At 52.1% G+C, this 14665-nt stretch overlaps 1 protein-coding gene across 1 annotated transcript in view; it reads left to right on the top strand.

Moving 5' to 3' along the window:
- Positions 1-14665, top strand: part of LOC144724246 (CUB and sushi domain-containing protein 3-like) — a 256770-nt gene that overhangs the window by 209461 nt on the left and 32644 nt on the right. Inside the window, exons 39-45 of the mRNA XM_078603219.1 lie at positions 1597-1782; positions 4282-4476; positions 4842-5015; positions 6781-6954; positions 10213-10386; positions 11261-11446; positions 13392-13565. Of these exons, the coding sequence (XP_078459345.1) occupies positions 1597-1782; positions 4282-4476; positions 4842-5015; positions 6781-6954; positions 10213-10386; positions 11261-11446; positions 13392-13565 (1263 nt within the window). The remainder of the gene's footprint in view (positions 1-1596; positions 1783-4281; positions 4477-4841; positions 5016-6780; positions 6955-10212; positions 10387-11260; positions 11447-13391; positions 13566-14665) is intronic.

Raw genomic sequence — 14665 nt, 5'->3', positions numbered from 1 at the left:
TTTATTACAGACTGGTTATTTCCTACATTGATCATCACTCTTTATTTGAGCTCCAATCGTATTTATTCTCACAGTTATTAATCGATTTTCTTTATTAAAATGTAGTGAGTCCAACTGAGTCACAAACGTTGTTTCTTTTTGAGGCAACACATTTATTTGTAGCACCGTAACACACAGGGATAACTGCCCCTTTACCAGATACCACCTAGGGTGGTGACCACCCGGCTAACTACTCTATACAGGGGAGTTACTGCTACAAAGGGTCAGACCCTCGCTCTGGTCTCCGACCACGTGGTCCCCCGTAGGACGAGGTGCTTCCAGCTTGAGACGCAGAGCTTCCCGCTTGTATAACGAAAAGAGACCCCGGTCCCTCCCATGGACCCGCCTTATATCCCTCTCCGGTCGGGGCCGCTCCGCCCTCGGCCCCGCCCGCCTTCCCGAACATATTCGTTCCCTCTCGTTCCTTCTCAAGAGCTCTCTCCGGACACGTGATCACCCACTCGCCCCCCCCCCCCCCACCTGGGGCCCCCTGTGTGGACACTCCGGATCACGTGTCTACGGGGTCAACCAGAGTGCCATGGCCCGTGGCAACCCTGCCCCTGGGCTGACACTCACCCACTCCCCCTCGTGGGAACCCCCACCACATGCTGCGCATGGTGCCCACACTATCCCAGTGCTCGCCAAGCCCCGCTAGGGCTGTGTCACACACAGCCTCCCACACGGTGCTGTCCACGCTAGGGCTGTGTCACACACAGCCTCCCACACGGTGCTGTCCCCACTAGGGCTGTGTCACACACAGCCACCCACACGGTGTTGTCCACGCTAGGGCTGGTGTCACACACAGCCACCCACACGGTGCTGTCCCCGCTAGGGCTGGTGTCACACACAGCCACCCACACGGTGCTGTCCCCACTAGGGCTGTGTCACACACAGCCACCCACACGGTGCTGTCCCCACTAGGGCTGTGTCACACACAGCCACCCACACGGTGCTGTCCCCGCTAGGGCTGTGTCACACACAGCCTCACACACGGTGTTGTCCCCGCTAGGGCTGTGTCACACACAGCCTCACACACGGTGTTGTCCCCACTAGGGCTGTGTCAAACACAGCCGCCCACACGGTGCTGTCCCCCCTAGGGCTGTGTCACACACAGCCACCCACACGGTGCTGTCCCCCCTAGGGCTGTGTCACACACAGCCTCCCACACGGTGCTGTCCACGCTAGGGCTGTGTCACACACAGCCACCCACACGGTGCTGTCCCCCCTCGGGCTGTGTCACACACAGCCACCCACATGGTGCTGTCCCCCCTCGGGCTGTGTCACACACAGCCACCCACACGGTGCTGTCCCCCCTAGGGCTGTGTCACACACAGCCACCCACACGGTGCTGTCCCCCCTCGGGCTGTGTCACACACAGCCTCCCACATGGTGCTGTCCACACTAGGGCTGTGTCACACACAACCACCCACACGGTGCTGTCCACGATGTAGGAACATCTAATGGCACGACCCTTCCAGGCCGGCACCATACAGTGACATCCCTGATATGACGACAAAAATAATAATCCTGATTTTGATTGTTTTTTTTCTTCCTCAGCAATTACATGCGGTGTCCCTAACCTGCCGGACAATGGCATTGTAGTAGGAGTTGAGCACACGGTGGGATCCGAGGTGACGTACCGGTGCAATCTGGGGTGGATGCTGTCGCCCGGAGATTCGATCAGTGCCGAGTGCCTGGCAAGCGGCGAGTGGAGCAACAAGAACAGGCCCCCGGTCTGTGCCGGTAGGTGTCCGCCCTTTCTCGTTTTACCCCCATCGCTTTATCAGAATCAGCATATTTATTTATACTGGAGGAATCCGATGAGCTATAAAGCTCTTTTTCACAGATGTTCAGGAGGGGTGGGTGAGAAGGTTTCAACAACAAACTGTATAGTAGTGCAGAGTACCAGAAAAGTAAACAAATCACCCAAACAAATACAAATTAAACAAAACCATCCCTATCCTACCAGGCAAAGCCCACTGAGGTTTTAACTTATTTTTCAGAAGCGACCTGGCTACAAATGATAGCTAAAAAAATTGCCCATCATTTGGACATTTATAGCACCAGAAAAATCTAAATAATCTAAGCGCATGTTTCTAAATGTCGAGGGGCAAACTGGAGTAACCGGAGAAAAAAATCCACGCGACCACGGGGAAACAGACACGCAAACTCCATATATACAGCAGCAGGCGTCGGTTTTGGTATCAAACTCCCGACCTCCTGCATACACCAGGCGAGGAAGATGACGTCTCCTCGCCACCATGGCGCAGGGCTCAAACCCCATTTTGGACAACGCTTACTTTCGATGCAGACCTGGTTCCAGGATCCTGGTTATAGCAGCAACAACAACAACGAACAGAACCCTCAAGTTTCCGAATGGCAAGGTCGTGCATCAAGGTGGTATAACCAGCGCACACACACACAAAAAGCTAACAGAATGCATACACAAAAAACCGACACATTTTCAGAGTAGAATTTCGTTCCAGGTAATATAATGTTGATTTATGTTTGCGTACTGTTTTTTTTTATTTCCTCTGTAATGTGGTAGCTTCTGCGCCGATTTGAATTTTTGCTTCATTTGATGTACTTTGTTTTATGTGTAATTACTTTAGTCGTTTTTGGTGACTCGGTGTCACTATTTGCAAATGCGACTGTCATAAACTCCTTTCCCCCCCTGACGAAACAAATCAACTTGAGCTTGGCTGTGTGGCAAGGCCGCATTGACAAAACAATCACAACGCTGCTGCTGCTATCATCGCCTGCCGCTCACACTTTTGGGGAGTAAGTTTAACACGTAGTAGTAATATTGTCCATAATAGAGGTTTTTGGGTTAGATCGCATAAATATAAATGTGTCGTTAAACCCACCACCACCCGACACAGCCAATTAGTAAGGTTTGTCACGTAAACAGAATGCGCCAATTAGTTACTAGTTCAGCACACCGGTGTGTTGGAGAGTAAATCCACAACATTTACAATTTGCGTAGTACGACGTTTCACTGGTAATTACATCCAGCATCATCGGGCGATTTGCCAGAATAGTGAAGCAATCTACCTACTTACAGTCTTAAATAGAGCAAGATGACGTCATCACTACCAATCAGGTGCGGAGAGCAGAGGGGGGGGGGGTGTTATTGTAATTATATAACAATAAATTGTTAATCACATACTTTTTGGTTCTTTCGGTAAAGTCACGTAGGTATAAAATAAAATAAATCACGACGTTTCGGGCGCAACACAAGCGTCCGTCATCAGGTGGGAAAGCGTGGCCTGCTGCTGAGGCAGACTGTTTTAAAAGGTTTGAAATGATTGTAGCCCAACGGTCATAAAGAAGTGGCCGGGGCTAGTGATGTTAATGTGAGAAATTAAAGGGCATGGAAGTGGCTTTGTTAATGTGAGGGATTAGCACGATGTTAGTGTGAGAAATTAGAGGGCACGGAAGTGGCAGTATTAAAGTGAGAGATTAGCATGATGTTAATGTGAGAAATTAGCATGTAACTATAGAAAAGAAGGAGAGCGGCCTGCTCGATGAGGGAGTGCAACCCAACGGGTGTAATCCACAGGGCCTGTGAGTATGAGAGTGCAATCCAAAAGACGTGAGCATGAGAGTGCAATCCAAAGGCATGAGAGTGCAATGCAACGGACATGTGAGCATGAGAGATCTAAGAGAGAGGCATAGAGAGAGAGACACAGAGAGTCGAAATAACAGCTGACATAGGCAGGTAGGATGGAAACATCACATTCAGTTAAGACTTTACCTGGTTAATAACGTCCTTCCAATGATTGCTCAGTTTCTACCCATCATCTCGGTTGAAGTTGTGTCTATGTTTATATATCTGGATGGCTTCATGAACAAATCTCTGAAGGTAGCCGGTAGGTTTGCAGAGTACCTCCGTATTGGAAAAATCTATTTCGCGTGAGTCCACAGCGTTAAAACAACGATCGGCAACGGCAGAGGTATTGGTCCTACCGTGTTTCAGATCTGCCTTGTGTTCACGGACGCGGTCCGGGACATGTCGTTTCACAGTTGATTAGCATGTGTTGCCTTTACAAGGAATACAATTGAAAGGTGTATTGCATAATAATACGTGACAAACTTTACTGTGTTGGGTGGTGGAGGGTTACGACACATTTATACTTACGCGATCTAACCCGTCAGACTGTGTGTGTACGCAGAGAGAGAGCGCTCGCGCGTCTCGACTGGCACGAAGCCGCTGCTCTGACGTGTGCTGTCGCCCCGCAGTGATGACATGTCCCAGCATCAGCAGATTCGTGTTGACGCACGGGAACTGGCGATATCTTGGCGAGCCCAAAAATGAGTACAGGTCGCAGGTGCTGTTCGCTTGCAACCCCGGGTACCACCTGCAAGGCCTCAAAACCATCACCTGTGAAGCTAACGGAATGTGGAGTTGGCCTTCTAAGCAACCGCAGTGTGAAAGTAAGTTCATTCAGACTCGTATGTCACCATCTAAGTGATGCATGATCGGCTTGTGCAATGGCTAGTGTAAGCCTACCACGACGTGGCGACACAAGAGTTTGTTCTACAACGATAGTTTATTATGTACTCCGGTGTACACAGTGGTGTTGGTTGCCTTGGAAACCGTTTTGTGATTGTAAGTTGAGGTGCCGCCGCTGCCCCCGTGAGCGGCGGCGCTCGGGAATCTCTTCGCTCGCGCTCCTTAATTCCGTCGATGCTTCAGGAGGTGAATCGTACGTCATTGTTGCAGCGCACAGTAATGATGCGGCAACTGTCAACTAAACCCACGTCGTCGCGCCGATTCCACCCCCTCTTCCCCCCCGCAGTCATATCGTGCGGCGAGCTGCCGACCCCTCCCAACGGAAATAAAGTTGGCACACAGATCTGTTTCGGTTCCACCGCCATCTTCTCGTGCAACTCGGGGTACACACTGGCGGGCTCGCCGGGGAGGGAGTGCCTCAGCACGGGGCTGTGGAGCGGCACCGACGCCAGCTGCATCGGTGAGCGCCGGCTCCACCGCCGCCTTCGAGCCTCGGCGGCGTCGCTTTGGTGATGCTCGTCTCCTTTTCAGTTGTCGGCAAGGACGTGGAGGAGCTTCCCCCCCCCACCCCCCGCCAATGTGGATGTGGCGCGCAGCGCGTGTAAACGAGGCTGCGAAACGATTCTCCGTGACGGTTCACGAAGGGAGGGGATTACCTTGGGCGAGTGTGCGCTAATGTGCAGCTCTGGGTTTGGCGGCAGAGATTTCATTCGAAATAAGTCGCGCGGAATCGTACTTACGTCATCGGCCACCATGACGCTGCGTGCAAACTGACACACGGAGCTCCGGGTCTTCTCGGCCATAATTGTGCACTCTCTTCTCTACGTTTCCAAATCGCGAACTCGTCACGCAATAAACACATGCAGTGGATAGAAAAATTCGGGCTGACCCTCTAACAGTCCATCCCGGGTTTTTCAATCCTGGATTGTGTGAGGAGCTGACAGACACTTTAAATATCTGGACACAATGCCCACACCAGTGAGTTCCTCTGCCAGGTGAAGACCGAGTCAAGTGATTGCACAATCAGGCACCGCGTGCCCACGCAGCTTCCGCACACGAAGGGACAGAGGAATGACGTCCCTTAGTGGCCAGAGGTGGCACTCCGTGAATCGGCCCTGTTGGACCGGTGGCTGCCGTTGCTCAAAATCGACCAACTCCCTTCAAAACAGAGTCACGACGACAGCCGGAAACCCACGATGATTATCTTCTCTAAACACCGACCCTTCCACCGCACGCACAGCCTGGGCCCGTAGAGCTCCCCTTTGTCAACAGTCCTGTGCCAGTGGAATAGGGGCATCCATTTGGTAGCTGGTTCGTGCCCTGTAATCCACGTGCGTGCGACCCGAGCGCCTACGCAGGAAGCAGGCGAGCGGATTGGCCGGCGTCGCGAGGCCACCGTGAGTCACAGCACAAAGGCGCCGCTGTCCGGCCGACTGCTGACCGTGCACTTCGCTCTGTGCTCTGCCATGGTTGAGAGATGTTAACTAACTCGCCTGGTCGTGGGGGGATAGATCCCAACCCTGACGCCTGCATATTTGCAGTTTGCGTGTCTCTCTCCCCTTTGTCGCGTGGATTTTTCTCCAGGTCCTCCGGTTTTTCCCTCCACATTTAGAATCGACGTCAACCATTTTAGAGTATTTGGCTACGATAAATCTGCACACGATGATAAGTCACTTCGTTGACCTATAATTTGTGATAGCCAGGTCGCTTTTGTAACAGAGCTGTATAGCGCAGTAGAATCTTACCTGGTAAAATAAAAAACATAGTTTATCGTTGAAATGCCACCACGGTGCTCGGTTGCAGAACGTCGAGCCGAGTGCCGGCACCGATGCTGCCGCGGTGTCACGGTCGGCGCGCTGCACTCGCGATCCGGAGGTCGCCTGGTTCGATCTCCCGGAGCAGTGGTCAGAACAGTGGGCGGGCAGAGCTTCTTGAACCGCCATCCGCCGCCTCCATCCAAGGTGTGGTGGGCGTTTGCCAAGCAAGCTCCCGGCGGCCGTGCGAGCAAAAACGATGGACGTCGTGCCGAACGGCACGCGGCGCAAACCCGAAAACACGTGGGAGAGGTCTCCATGTCGTGTGTACTTCTGTGTGTTGAACCTCTTTCGCACTGTACGTAGCCGACCGCGCTAATAGGAGGTGCAGGGGAAGGACAACAAACTACACACACACGTCGTAAATGTCCACGCGAGTCGAGCGCTGACACGTTTTTTTGTTCCATCCAGCGGGCCACTGTGGGGTGCTGGAGCCCATCGTGAATGGGCAGGTGGTCGGGGAGAGCTACGGTTACAGGGACACGGTCGTGTACCAATGCAGCCCTGGATTCCGTCTCATTGGCTCCTCCGTCAGGATTTGCCAACAGGACCACTACTGGTCTGGGAATTCGCCAGCGTGCGTGCGTAAGTGCCACTTCTTTTTTTTATATTTCCGTCGCTAATGGAGGTTGTTATTCTGCGGTAATGGTGTATTTAAAAATACACGTGTTTAATTAAATAATCGCAAGCGCGTACGGATTTTGTAAAAATGTTAACTCAGAACCATGGTTACTAATGTTGTCAAAACCATTGCAAAGCAGCCCTGGCCCTGTGGGTACATGTTTATCAATGTTGCGATGTGACGCCTGACTTCCTTCTACAACACACAGCACAGGCGCCGCGGTGTGCGAGATGTTAGATACCTCGCCCGGTATAGAGGATGTCGTGGGTTCGATCCCGACCCTGATGCCTGCTGTATATTTGGAGTTTGCATGTTATTTGCATGTTCTCCCCGTGGTCGTGTGGATTTTATTCGCGTCCTCCGGTTTTTTTCCCTCCATATTTAGGAGCACGCGTTGTAGAGTATTTGGCTGCAAAAATTTCCACGTGATAAGCCACTTCGTTGAGCTATCATTTATGGCCAGGTCACTTCTGAAAAAGAGCTAAATAGCTCAGGGGGCCTTACCTGGTAAAATTTTAAATAAAATAAAATGTATATTTAATGAACACGGTGCACTGCAAAGTGTATAAGCGAAGTCACCTCAATTCAGACACAGAATCCTCATACTTCGCAACACACAGCGATACATTACCCTGTCCATTGCAATAACTCCGTCTAATTGTTCAGCGATACATTACCCTGTCCATTGCAATAACTCCGTCTAATTGTTCAGCGATACATTACCCTGTCCATTGCAATAACGCCGTCTAATTGTTCAGCGATACGTTACCTGTCCATTGCAATAACGCCGTCTAATTGTTCAGCAATACGTTACCTGTCCATTGCAATAACGCCGTCTAATTCCAGTCGGACTTGCTGAGTCTCAAGATGCCCTTTCATGAGGGTTCGACATTGGCATGTTTGCTAGTTTCATGCTCAGTGGAGTTTTGTGCGACGTCTCTCAGGTCGGTGTTTTTTTTCTATTGCTCCGTTAGCCATTGCCAGCCGCACACAAAATGGTGCATTCAGAAATGCCCGCTTCATTCACTTACACTTTGTGCCGTTAAATTACTTCGCGTGCGTCGTCGTTTTAGTTCCATTACTTTTACGGTCGTTAGGGCGGCGGGGATTGGTGAGGTGTGGTAGCATCACCGGCATCGGTCGTGCTGACCTTATGACCTTGGCGGTGCATGTGTACACGTTGTGTACGGTTCTGCTACGGACAAATCCGCGTGACGCTTGAAACTCTGAATGGTGAGCCTTGGTTCCCAACAGATGAACCGACGCCGCTCGATGTTCTCGTTCCACTCTGTCACCGAGAAATTAATCTCTGTACGGTAATACCGTCAACTCGCTTATAAATCAGCGGCTCTGCTCGTACCAAAACAATCTGTCGGAGGCCGCCGGGCACGTGATGACATTGTGATAGCGCTGGCCACGGACGATGCCGCCCCGCGTTCGTGCGGCGCGCCGTGATTCGTGGACATAACGAACGCCGGAACGCGCATGATGAATCTCGTCACCGCGAGGTGACCTTGCAGCGAAACACCAACAAAGGCGTCGTGCCATCTCTTTATCGGCGTGGATGTCTCGCCCGAGCCTGCGGGACACTTCTCACAACTCCCTCCCTTGCACACCGGTCATTTATTTATTGTCCAAGGTCCATCAGCTCAATAGACACGATTCCACAGTGGCCGTCGCACTGTGCTGATCGCCAGCTGCGAGCACCGTGTCTCTCTCGCAGACCCAGAGACGACTGCCCTCTGGTTCCCCACCTCCAGTGTATCACCACTTTGAAGCCCACCGCATCGTAAAGCGCGTCCTCCCGAGACATTCACAACAACCCTTCTCTCTGCACCCAAGATGAATCGTGTCCCCAGAATGTTCGCCCGCCCTGCGTCTGACGGGAAACGCACGCTCGTGGGGTGTTTTAAGCGTTCAGGCGAGAGAGGGTGAGGTTGTAGGCTGGGTGTGGTGGTGTGACAGAGAGGTTGGGTTGGCGCCTCGCACAAAGGTAACACCAATGAAGTGCCGGCCAGGCACCAGCAGGGAAGGCAGTACAGCAAATTGGTTTATTAGCGCACACACGCACACAGCGACAAATAAAGTAGTCCCCAGTTAACGTTTTTAATCCATTCTACGAAAAGTACTGTTGACCGAGATAACTGTTAATCGAATATAGGAATTACGTGAGTCTGCAAGAGAGCTGTTTCCACTGCCAAAACAGAAAACGTTATAATATAAACAAAGCCAGTCGAGATCTAAACGCTCATAAATGGGCGTCGTTGATTGGCTGAGGGCGTGGCTCAGCCCCACTTACGAGCGCTCGGATTGGCTGAAATTTAGTGCCCGCGTGCATAACATAAACACGTGACCATTAATCAAAATATTCTTAGGTTTTTTTCGGTAAAGTCACGTAGGTAAAAAATTTAAATTAATAAAAGTAAAATAAAATAAAAATCAAGACGTTTCGGAGGCAACACAAGCTTCCGTCTTCAGGTAGAACCGTCACAGCCCTACAAGTAAATGAGAGATTACAAGAGATACCACTCCGTATATATAATGGTTGAGTGGGGGGGAAGGGCCAGGAACGGCACACTTTTTATTATTATGGTAAGGTGCGGCTTGAGACTATGAATAGACTGCATAACAAATGACTGAGCCTTTATTATGGAGAGGTGCGGTTTGTGACTACGCCTAGCCTACATAACAAAATGCTGCAAATGAGACCGAGCCTCTGCCATGTAGATGGTAATAGACTATATAACAAATGACTGAGCCTTTATTATGGAGAGGTTCGGTTTGTGACTATGCCTAGCCTACATAACAAAAGTGTGAAAAAATGTGAAAAAAGAAACTAAACCTGGTAAAACAAAACTGGCTGTCTAATCAAAATGTTCACGTTAAGTCGAAACCATGGGGTCCTATGGGAGGTGAAACGTTAACTGGATAACCGTTAACCGATGTCACTGTTAACTGAGGGACTACTGTACATGTAAGCGTAATGTATGTTGAACTTCTTTCGCGCTGTACGTAGCCAACCGTAATAATCGAAAAAAAAAGCAGCTCTAAACAAATTAGTTTGCCAATCTATATTTGAAAATGCACAGCTCCAGTGGCTTCCTATCAATCCACGACAACGTTTTACTTTTCAGATTTTTCTTTTCAGGTGGCCAAACCACAAGTCACTGCCGCGGAAATACTAACGGTGAGCTCGCTCCGTGCGTTGCCTATCTTCGCAGCAATCAGCTGCGGACACCCGGGCAGTCCTGTGCACGGCATCGCTCACGGTGGCCGATTCAATCTGGACGACGTGGTGGGTTTTTCCTGTGACGTGGGCTTCGTAATCCACGGAGCAGAGAGCACTCAGTGTCTCCCCAGCGGGCAGTGGAGCGACCCCTTGCCGGTTTGCAAAGGTAACTCTGACGGCGTCGCGAGGAACGGACGGCATTGAACGGAGCGCGGTTAACCCTCGACCCTCCATGTGGGCAAATAATCCGGGCTCGCGGACGACCCCGTGCTCGTTCAATTACGAGCGGCTCCTTACTCGTCGACTCGGTGCCCACGCGACCTGCAAACGCGTCGGCGAATGCAATGATTACTTTAAGAAGCTGTCATGTCGAGTCGAGCACTACACAATGATTACATTAAGAAGCTGTTAGATAAACAGGCACCTCGTTCTGCTATCTTCGCCCCCAGTCTAGTAAGGTGAAAACATTAATACGTTTCCATAGCCTGATTCGCATTGTTTGCGTTTTACTTTTATCTGGGCTACCACTCCGCCCCAACACCGACCATTAGTCCCGATAATTGGGAGCTGACTGTGCGCTCAATCTGTCCGTGTTTAATATCGACAGCGTACAGCTCGCATCTTTACAAAGATTCCCCCCCCCCGTGTAGCCTTTAGCATACTGTTGGGGCAAGTGCTGTTCGTGAGTAGCACCTATGAAGGCCGGCACGGCACACGAGGGGGCGGGTGGCCAACACCACGCCCGGTCGCCTTTGTCTCTCCATTGGCGATATTTACACACCACACCAGGTACTCATTTGCGGCTGAGTCGTCCTAGGGGAGGCCCAGGACCGATTCAGATAATCGTCACTGGTTTTGGCCCGTGAGCGGGAATTTCATTCGGGCCGCCGGGTTTGTAGCGCAGCGTTGCGCTAACCGCTACACTACCACTCTCCACGTCCTCGAACGCCTTTGTCTCCCTAGTGGCGAAGTTTACACACACGCACGCACACGCACGCACTAGTGCAGCTGCTGCAATGTATCGCATTGTGTCCCTCCAGTGGTGAACTGCACCGGTCCGGCACACGTGGAGAACTCCTACCTGGAGATCAAGAACAAAAACAAAATGTTTCCCTACGGGACACTCGTGTCGTACCACTGCAAGCCGGGCTACGATCTCATGGGTTCCTCGACTCTCAGCTGCCAGCCCAGCGGCCAGTGGGACAAGCCGCCTCCCGTGTGCACCGGTACGTGAGCCGGGGCGACCTCGCGGACGCCACTCACGAGGGAAGGCAGCGACATTGTGAGGCCCGGGCGGCTGGAACCGCGGCCCTTTCCCTGAGCGTAACCAGGGCGGCGGGGGCCTACGCGCGTGCCGGGCCCGTAACTCGCTCACGGTAGGTGTGGAATAATATCGCGCGTCCCGGCTGTTGGGGGCAGACTGTGGCCCCCCTCGCACCGCGTGGGCTTTCTCCAGGTGCTCCGCTTTTTCTCCCATACACGGGCACACTCATACACGGACACTCTTACACGGACACACTCGTACACGCACACACTCGTACATGGACATTCGTACATCGGCGGACATTCGTACATCGGCAGACATACGATGTGGCAGAAAGCCTCGGGCAAAGTGTCCTTGGGCTTGGGTGTGGACTCCTGGGTAAACCCAAGTGACCATTGATCACGATTGGGTCATGAAGTCCCAAACTCGCGTTGTTCACGGAGGTGGCTCGGTTAAAAAACAGGGAAACGAAAAGCACCGCTCCTGCGACCAAAGTGCAGCGTTCTGAGTGGACAGTCCGGGCATTGCTGACAGGACGTTAATATTCACCCCACGGTATCGCCCAGGGAAATGATGAACGTTGCAGTGTGTTTCTGTAGTGTGAACCATTCTGTTGTTTAGTTATCAATACGGTACTGTCTTTAAATACGTGAGTATTTATTTTTCCGTATGAACTCACGTTTTGTGTCATGCTGCAGTTTAACATCTGCGCTAATAGGACAGCAGAATAACTCTCGCACACGTCGCTGCTGACGGCCGCCATCGAGAGTCGGAGCCGTCTTCTTGTGGTGCCTCAAGAGCCTCTGGCCTAGGATTAGCGGCGCTAGTTTGGTGCAACAGCAGCTGGATATAAACACAATCTTGGGAGGAATGCCAGCTGTAGTTATATCCACAGTGTGCTTGGATCAGAAGTTGCCCTTTACCCCTCCACCAGTACAATATGAGGACGTCTTGACTATATGAGAGCTGTGCTTGTATAATGTGTGCTTATACCCAGCGTCTGCCGTGCCACAAGTGCTGGGAGGAGAGCGGCCACGGCTGCCCGATGGCTTTTTAGCCGGTGCTGAGATGGCACGTCGTGGGTAGCAGGGCCCTAGGGGAAGGTGGAGCTGGTGATGAGCACCGTTCCAGCGCACAGGCGCTCGAGAAATAAGTCCAGACGGAGGCAAGGGATGTCACAGGGTAGTGGCACCAACAGCGTTGGCCACGATTATCTGATTGATATTCAGTTTTCACATCAAAACGATGGTTTTGTATTTGCAAGCGCTGCTGCTGTGGGCGTCTTGCGGTGAGCGCGATGCGCTACGAACCTGGCCACCCGGGTTCGATTCCCACTCACGGCCAACACCAGTGACAGTTATCTAAACCGATTCTGGGCCTCCCCTCAGGTCAACTCAGTCTCAAATGAGTACCTGGTGCAATGTGTAAAAACATCGCCACTGGGGAGACAAAGGCCGTCAGGCGTGATATTGGCCACCCACCCCCTTCGTGTGCCGTGTCTTCATAGGTGCTCGCTAGCAGCACTTGCCCAAAAAGTCGGTTAACGCTATACGGGGGATCTTTCTCCTTTGGCCGGTGCCGGAGGATTGGCGGTGTGTGGCATCTCCCTCCACGTCTCGCAATCCTGCTCAGTCTCAACCGCGTTGTCCATTTGCATCCCCGTTCATTCTTCATCTCTCCATTGCCGTCTCGCCCCACCTCGGGATCTGTGTACAGGCGTACACGGCTTGTGCTCCGGTCTCCTGAGAGACCTCCAGGGTTTGAGAACAGGACGTCCTTAAACTCGTGAATACGGCCTTCATTAGTGCTACTCGCTAACAGCACTTGCCCCAATGTGTGTTGAGGCTGCACGGTCGGGGGGGGGGGGGCGTCTTTATCTTTTTGTTTTTGTTGCCGTGTGTGAGTAGTGGTGAACTGCAGTCACCCAGGCTCGCCGCCACACGGCATCTTGGCGGCCGAGGGCTTCACGTACGGATCCTCGGTGACGTACTCGTGCTCCGAGCGCAGGGCGCTCCTAGGCCACTCCACGCGCACGTGCCAAGCCAGCGGCCACTGGTCTGGCTCCACGCCCCTTTGCTCTGGTAAGGAGACACAACAGTGAGCTTCTCCCCCCGTGCGGGTGTTTCAGGTTTAAACTGCCGTAAATACCCTATATCGCATCCGCTGCAGATGTGCGTGGGGTATCAGCAGTGATACCCCACGCACAAATGTGTGCGACTGCGGTCATCCAGAACAGACCGTACGACATATAACGACGCGATGGGTTTGATCTTCCACGAAGCTGCTCATCGTCTCCCCTAACTCGCATCCACTGGCCAAACCATGGCAGCAGCAGCAGATGCGGATACCAGGTACACAAACAGCCACTAAAAAACTGTCCTGCGTGCGACTGCGGTCATCCAGAACAGATCCTACACAACGTATAATGATGTGATGCCCCGATCCACAAATACGGAGGAGGCATCGTGGCGGTGATGATCCACTCCTCCGCTACTGCTCCTGACGCGGTCGTTATCTGGCTTGACCACCTGAATGTGAAATTGTAGTCGCTGCTCTGCATCTACATCAGCCGTACGACAGCCGGAGAAGAAGACGAATACGAAACGCACCGACGCAGCGTGAAACAAACGCCTTACTCCACCGCGTTGACGGGAGACGTGGACGGCGAGCGGTCTCACTGTGTCGTGGCCTTGGTCACCAGGTGCGGGCCTAGTGGCTGGAGATACGTGATGAATGAAAACTAGGCTAAACTTTTTTTTTATTTTACCAGGTAAGGCCCCAATGAGCTCTATGTTTGTTTTCAGAAGCGACCTGGCCATCGCAAATGGTAGCTCAACGAAGTGGCTTGTCGCATGGAAATTATAGCAGCAGCCAAATACTCTGAACGACAGGAAGTTAACGTTCTGGCAGGATTACCCGAGCGTGAGTGAGTGGGTTGTAACAATCATCAATCACCCAACAAAGTAGCTTATCAACACGTGATGTTGATTCTAAATGTGGAGGTACCCGGGAGAAAAACCCACGCGACCACGGGGAGAGAGAGACGCAAACTCCAAATATGCAGCAGCAGGCGTCAGGGTTGGGATCTATCCCACAACCTCGTGTATACCAGGCGAGGTAGTTAACATTTGGCCACCACAGCGCCCTGAGTTGGTGAATGGCGAGTTCACATCCCCACGCT

The sequence above is a fragment of the Lampetra planeri genome, chromosome 2, assembly GCF_965212315.1.
Source record: "Lampetra planeri chromosome 2, kcLamPlan1.2.h2, whole genome shotgun sequence".
Classification (NCBI taxonomy): domain Eukaryota; kingdom Metazoa; phylum Chordata; class Hyperoartia; order Petromyzontiformes; family Petromyzontidae; genus Lampetra; species Lampetra planeri.
This window is presented reverse-complemented; position numbering and strand designations above follow the sequence as displayed.